The following is a 7235-nucleotide window of genomic DNA, read 5'->3' as shown; positions in this document are numbered from 1 at the left end:
CCCTCCGCCGTGCTCCGCGGCCCCCTTCATTATGCGCCGCCTTTAATGGGCGTTTGTCAGCGCGACTTCCCCGCAAGTTGCTTTCGCGGACATCAGTCATCGGCAGCGTTCCCATTGTGCCGGGGGATTGATGGGGGGCGGGAGGGGGTGACAGGGCCTGGGGCGGCCGCCTCAAGGCCTCGGTCTATAATTTTCGGAGGCATAATTGGCCTGGGGGAGGGGACGGGGGAGGGGCGGGAAGGGACCTTTCAGAGCCGGGAGGGCGCGCGGGGGCGCGGGGCGCGCGGCGGAGCGGAGCCGTGGCTCGACGGCGCTGCGCGGGGGGCGAGTGTGCGCGGCGCGCGGGCGGCGCCTGGCCCGAACCCCGCGCCCCGCCGGGCTCCCCGCCCCTCCCGCGCCTCCGCCTGGGGACCACGTCGGCCTTTTGTTGCCGAACCGTCTTTTCTTTCAGCCCTTTGCGCAGCAACGGAAATTTCACCCGATCCTGGGTGAAAATTAAAGGAGGTGCCTCTCTCTCTCTCCCGTCTCTCCCCTCCTTTCTTTCTCCCCCCCACCCTCGCTCCCACCCGCCCCTCCCCTCCCTCCCCTCCCCCTACTTGCCGCGGAGCCCGAGTCGGCACCGCCTGGCGCGGGAGCCGGCTCCGAGCGCCTCGCCTCGGTCGGGCTGCCGCCCCTTCCATGGGCGCCGCGCTCGCCTGCAGCCGCCGCCGCCGCGGGGCGGGCGCGATGCCACGATGGGCCTAATCTGGCTCCTGCTGCTCAGCCTGCTGGAGCCCGGCTGGCCCGCCGCGGGTCCCGGGGCGCGACTGCGGCGCGATGCGGGCGGCCGCGGCGGCGTCTACGAGCACCTCGGCGGGGCGCCCCGGCGCCGCAAGCTCTACTGCGCCACCAAGTACCACCTGCAGCTGCACCCGAGTGGCCGCGTCAACGGCAGCCTGGAAAACAGCGCCTACAGTGAGTGTCGGGCCCGCGGCGGGCCGGCGGGGTCCCCGGGGACAGGCGCCTGGGAGGGGTTGGCGCGCCAGGGGTGCCCGCGGTAACGGGCCGGAGGGCGCCCGCCGGGGTCCCCTGCTGTCCCCTTGCGTCGGGAAGAACAGCGCGAGGGGAGCTGGGGGTCTCAAGTCCGAGGGGACGCGCGGTTGGCGGCCCCGGGGCTCCCCGCTCGGCTGGATTCGGTGGCCCTGACAAGTTCCAGCCCTTTGAGTTTTTCGGAGAAAAGGCGCTGGACGAGGCATTTATCATCTTCTTTATTATTTTGACGACTTGTCCTCCTCCTGCCGACCCGGGGCGCCGCGCTGGCCCCTCCGCCCTCCTTGATTGCTGCCGCCCAGGTGGCCGGCCCGAGCCGCGGCTTCCACGCGGAAGACACTCGGGACAGAGCAGGGCTCCTGGGTTGCAGCCGCCGCGGGTAGAGAGCCATCCCCCCGGGTCGGGCCGCTGCCCTCGCGCCTCCGCCCGGGCCGCGGAGCGAAAGGCAGGGTGGGCGCGCCACTTCGGGGTGGGGGGCCGCCGGTACGAGTTAGGCGCAGGGAGGGACGTCTGCCTGAGTCGGGGGCACAGGTATGCTCCCGCCCCGCCCCGCCCCACGGCCCGAACCGTGCTCGGAGCTGCAGGGTTTGGCTCCTCTGGCCGCGGGACCCCTGGCTCGTGTTGAGCCTCCCTGAGAGGAGCGCGAACCCAGCGCGCTGAAGCGTCTCGGCTTGACGCGGAGCGGGAGGCCCAAGCTCGGGGCACGGCAGGAACGCAGTGGGGAGCGTGGGAGCGTGTCCAGGGTCCGGGGCTCCTCCGCGGCATTCCGCGGCGCTCGCCCTGGCTCCGAAGGTAGGAAACCGTGCGGTGGACTGAAGGCGGCGGCGGGAAACCGCTGCTTCCTCTAGGAAAGCCGCAGCGCCGGAGAGGGCGTCGTGGGAGGACGCCTCTGGAGCCAGGGGTTGCGGACGAGCTGCAGCGTGGCCGTCCCCGTGCCAGGCTGGGGCTGCCGCAGCGCCCGTGCTCCTCTCACAGCATCACCCCGGTGCTCTCCAAATCCAGTCTCCCTCTCGGAGTCACAGAGCATCAGAATTCTCCGGGTATCCAAGGCCGGCAGCCCGGAGGTCGAGGAGGGCGCGCACGTCGGCAGCAGACCCTGTCCCGCAACCAGACGTGCGCTTCTCTGGTGCCCCAATGGGCGCCTCGGAGTCTGCCCAGCCTGCGTGCCATGGACGCCGGAGGCCGGAAGCCTGCGTCCGGTGCACCTAGCACCTCGTGTGGCTGTTGATCTGGGCCCTGTGATTGCTGCCGTGCTGGGGGCCAGGGGCACGCCCAGAGAGGCCCCCCCCAGGGCATCGCTGACGCTCCAGCGCCCCTTGGAGCCCTTCTGGGGAGACAATGGCCCCTCTGAGGCCTTTGTTGCAGGACCTCCGGTGAAAAAGCACTGCAGTGTCCAGAAGGAAGGTTAGGGGTGGTTGAGACTTCCTTACATGCAGTGGGGGGTGGGAGAGCCCAGGGCACCTCCCTTCTGCAAGCTCCAGCTTCTAACCCCTCTTCCTGCTAAGATCCTGTATCCCGCTTGGACCCGGCCCTGGACTATTATCTCCTGCCCAGGTCCATTGCCAGTAAATTTGGGTGGCCCCCCTCAAAGCACTGCGTGGATTATAGTATCCCCCGGCTTCAAGGGCCCCAGCTTCACCCCTCCCCCAGACTCCTCTGACCCTTACTAGGGGCAGTGCAAGTTGGAGAGCTCCGGCCCGTGTCTGCAGCCCAGGTTCAAATTCTAGCTCACACGGGTATGTGTTGTCTTGGGAAAGTCACCTAGCCTCAGCTGTCTCAGCTCGCCTGTCTGTCAGATCACTAGACTGGCTCGCAAGGTGCTTGAGAGCTTCCAGTGAGCTCCACATGTGCAAGGCCTTGGCACCTGGCCGTCAGCACATAGTTCATTGTATTACTTCCCTCCCGTGTTTGAATTCTTCTCCTTGGAGAAGCCTTCTCTACGCTCCCCTTGCTCCACCATCCCATCCAGTGATTTCTTCTTCCCCTGAACTTCCCAAGTTGCCCACCCCGAGAGTGTGTCGCCCTCCCCTCGCCCAGCCCGCATGCTCAGCCCTCGGCACTGCGTGGTGTGGGAGGTGCGGGCGTGATCAGCCTTCGCCACTCTTCCCAGGTATCCTGGAGATGACAGCGGTGGAGGTGGGCATCGTGGCCATCAAGGGGCTCTTCTCCGGGCGGTACCTGGCCATGAACAAGAGGGGGCGGCTCTATGCTTCGGTGAGTCCGAACTCTCCTGTGGGCACGCATGTGTGGGGCAGCCGTCTCTCTTGGACATCTCATCGGGGGACAGGGGACGTGGGCAGTATAATGCTTTGTCCAGCGGCATGGGGACCTGCAGGACCCCAGCTGGGACCCAGTGCTGTTCCAGCTGCTTCTCTTGGAGGTGGCTGCCAGTTCGGTTGGCTTGAAGCATGGCCCACAGGGAGGAGTGAGACTGGGCTTATGTTCTCTGGTGCCATTGGGTTAGAAAATGCCCCCCCCCGAACATTTTCTGTTCCCCAGTACTGCCCTACCCTCAAGGTCGCTGAGAGTAAGGCAGAGATTGCCCCCCAAGTTTCCACTGATATAAGTGGACCCGGTGAGCCTTGGGGCACAGTGTGACTGTGTATTGGGCAAGGCTTTTCTGTGGGCCAAGCAGAGTGCTCCTGGAGGGAGGAGAGAGGGAAGTACAGCACAGCCAGTTCTCCACAGGGTGGAAAGGCAAGAGCTGTTAGCTCTTAGGACCCAACGTAGAGGAAAGGACACAGAAGGACCCGTGTCCCAGGCACACAGATTTGGAACTCAGTCTGTATACTGCTTGGGGGCCCCGCAACAGAAGAAGGGTCCTGTGACTGTGGCATTGGCAATGTCCTTCCCCCAAGTGCAGGGGCGGGGATGCATGGAGTGAAATGCATGTAACCAGGGAATTTGCTACCTCCAACTAGTCATTACGTGCAATTCGCCTGATACCCCCTTGGGCAATGAGAGGTTTTCCATCCACAGGGAACCTAGACAACACAGCCCCAGGACCATCTCCCCGCAGACCCCTCTCTCCATGCATTCTCTTTGCAGGGGACACATGCCAGCCTCTCCTTGCCCATTTGTAAGTTGGGCAAAGTGTGGTCAGGAAGAGTTGCTGGAAGACACTCCTTTAAGCTGCTTATTTTATCATGGGATTTTTTTTTTTTAACTCTTTTGCTATTTTGCTAAAGGGAATGCAAAAGTTGGAGATTTGCCCGGACTGGAATGCCCCCATCAGAAATGCCCACCTCTCCCTCATGACGCTCTCTTAAAATGTCACCTCATCGGGAAGGTACCTCTCCGCCAGCTTCCTCCCCACACCTTCGTCATACTCACCACGCTGCCTGCAGCCAGCCACCTGCCCATCCTCCCTGCACACCCCCTGCCTGGTCCCCTGGGGTTCAGAGCCAGCTGGGGGCGCAGCCATGCTGACCACCTCCACACTGCCCCAAGCCGGCTCTTCTGGAGCAGCTCCCAGTCCGGGCAGAGCCTGAGAAGAAAACTCAGGGTCCTGGAGGTTGAGGTCTCGTAGCGACAAGTAGAGTCTCAGCAGGGGGCACAAGGGGTGCAAGTGACTGGAGGGGAAGCCCTGTGGAGCACAGGGTCTGGAGTGGGACAACAGGGCCCAGAGAGGCATTGAGAACTATTGCCACCGTGAGACTCGCCCGGGGTTGCGTGGCGTCTGTGGCCCTGGCCTGAGCAGACGCCTTCCTCCTGGTCATCCTGAGCTCTCTAGGAGCCCCTACGGGGTGCGAGCTCTGTCTCCCCCGGGAGCTCCCTCTGGGGGGCCTGCGCTCTTCACTCTTTGAGGTTCACAAGACTGGGTCCCTTCAGTTGTCCCACAATGACAAAGCCTACCCTGTGGCTTCCTGGTACCTGGGCCTCAGCCATGGGACAGAGAGGCCTGGGAGATGAGCCTGCTTGGCCCCTGAGCTCCTGACGGTCCCCTGAGTGTGGGGACCAGACACTAACGTAGCCGCCTGGCATGGGGGTCTGCTCTGAGCCCACCCACTCACCCCCAGATGGCCCCTGACCCCTACATTATGAGGGTTTGAGCACAGACCAGAACAGCACCGTAGCCCTCTGGGATTTGGGGTCTGCCACCACCCCAGGCCTGGTCTGTGTCAGCGGCACCTGTACTGTGACCCAGGGCATTCTGGGCATCCCCGAGGGTTGGGACAGCACAGAGGGGTCGAGGTTACGGGAGAGGCAGCTCCCTCTTCCAGCCAAACGGGAGCCCCCCACCCTTCCCTCTGGACTTATGCGTCATCTGGGAAGAGGTGTTTGGTGCTTGACCATCATGTGTCCTACGGCCCTTCCAGGTCACAGGCTGTCCCATTCATGGGTCCAGCCCCGACCAGCCTGTGACCCCCTGAGAATGGGCCCGGGGGTCTTTGGGCCTCCTGCACTCAGTAGCAGCCCCCTTTCCCCTCTGCAGATGGAGACAGACCATGAGGGCCTCGGGTTCCTTCTGCCCAGCTCCCCCTGCCCCTAAGCCCTGCCCCCGGCACCAGGTGAGGAGGGAAGCCCCAGGGGTGCTTGGCATGCCTACCTGCCTACAGCTCAGACTGAAGCCTCACCTGGGTTGGTGTAAGTCAGACTCACCCCCTCCCGACTTGGGGGTGCCCCACTTAGGTGGCCCAAGGGACGTTGGTGAAAGCCCCTGGAGTTACGAGTCTGTGCCTCTCTCCCTCTGGATGCCTGTCTCTGAGAAGGCAGAGACCCAGGCCCAGCCCACGCCTCCCAGCCTGTCCCAGGCCCACACCGGTCCCCGTTCACCTCTGTGGGCAGCGGTCTCCTCTACACCCCACTCGTGCGGGGCGCCCCCACCCCTGAGCTGCCCTGACAACAGCGGTGTCTGTGTGCCTGCTGAGCATAGGCTTCTGGCTGGGCTCCTGGCTTCTGCTCCGTGTGTCGGGCAAGGACAGTGAGGCCAAGACAGCCCCTCTCAGAGTTCAAGGCCCAGAGCCAGGACCTAAACTCAAGTTTAATGGAGAAGCCAGGCTCATGAAAACCCAGCCATATCCCAATGTTCATTTCTTTTCTGTTTCATGCACATTTTCCAAAAGCAGTCTGGGGTACCGCCCTCTTCTTGTGTCCAGACGTCCCGCCGACGTCCCCACCACCAGCAGAGACTGAGGGCAGGCCCCATCTCTGCTCTGCTGAGACAGCCACATGTCCCTGTGCCAGTCAGTGCCCAGGGAGGGGGACAGAGCTGGGGAGCACTCTTCCCGGGTGCTCAGGAAACCTTAGCAGAGGAGCTGAACCCTTGAGCAGAATCCCGAAGGCCGGGTTCACCAGGCTTAGAGGGAGGACAGGCACAGCGTAGGCATGGGTGTCATGGGTCAGGTAATTGCTGGACTGGGCAGGAGGGAGGAGGAGAGGGACACCTGGTGAGGGACAAGTCAGTCCCCAAGACCCCGGCCCCCAGCCTGTATGGGGGCCTCCGTGGGAGCCTCTGTGGCCTCCGTGGCCTCTCCAGCGGCTGACCGAGGCCTTCTGCCCCCACAGGAGAGCTACAACGCCGAGTGTGAGTTCGTGGAGCGGATCCACGAGCTGGGCTACAACACGTACGCCTCGCGGCTGTACCGCACAGCGCCCAGCGGCCCGGGGGCCCAGCGGCAGCCCAGCGCCGAGAGACTGTGGTATGTGTCCGTGAACGGCAAGGGCAGGCCCCGCAGGGGCTTCAAGACGCGCCGCACCCAGAAGTCCTCCTTGTTCCTGCCCCGCGTGCTGGACCACAAGGACCACGAGATGGTGCGGCTGCTCCAGAGCGAGGCCAGGCTCCGCGGCGGCCTGCCCGGGCCCCCAGGCAAGGGCACCCGGCCCCGGCGGCAGAGGAAGCGGAGCCGGGGAGGCCGTGCGTAGATCGCCAGGCCTGGCACAGCCAAAGCTGTCCACGTTCTGGCCCCAGGCGGGCTCCCGGCCCGTGGCCAGCCCAGCAGGTGCAGGGCGTCCACCGGTGCGGCTGGCCGTCCTGGCCCAGCCCCTTCCCAGGACCACTCCCCCCCTTTCCTGCCCCTCCCCTGCTTCTGCCTGGCCGGTGTTTGGAAGCCCACCCTGCCCCGATTCTCTCAAAAGGGGTCAGATCAGAAGGGAATCGGGGCTCAGAGGGAGGGCTGCTTTAAATCCACACCCTTGCGGGCTTCCGTGGGCCAGGAGCCACCCCTCGCCCACGGGGAAAACTGACCGATGCGCGGGGCTTCCAG

General features: G+C 64.6%; 1 protein-coding gene across 1 annotated transcript; it reads left to right on the top strand.

The window, feature by feature from the left end:
* Nucleotides 1-734: 734 nt before the first annotated feature.
* On the top strand, nt 735-6894 carry FGF3 (fibroblast growth factor 3). Its single transcript, XM_045775655.1, has 3 exons — nt 735-954; nt 3140-3243; nt 6538-6894. The coding sequence occupies exons 1-3, from the start codon at nt 735-737 to the stop codon at nt 6892-6894; spliced, it is 681 nt and encodes a 226-aa protein (XP_045631611.1).
* Nucleotides 6895-7235: the final 341 nt, after the last annotated feature.

Source organism: Ursus americanus, chromosome 24 (genome assembly GCF_024610735.1).
Source record: "Ursus americanus isolate L20-20 chromosome 24, mUrsAme1.1.p, whole genome shotgun sequence".
Classification (NCBI taxonomy): Eukaryota; Metazoa; Chordata; class Mammalia; order Carnivora; family Ursidae; genus Ursus; species Ursus americanus.
This window is presented reverse-complemented; position numbering and strand designations above follow the sequence as displayed.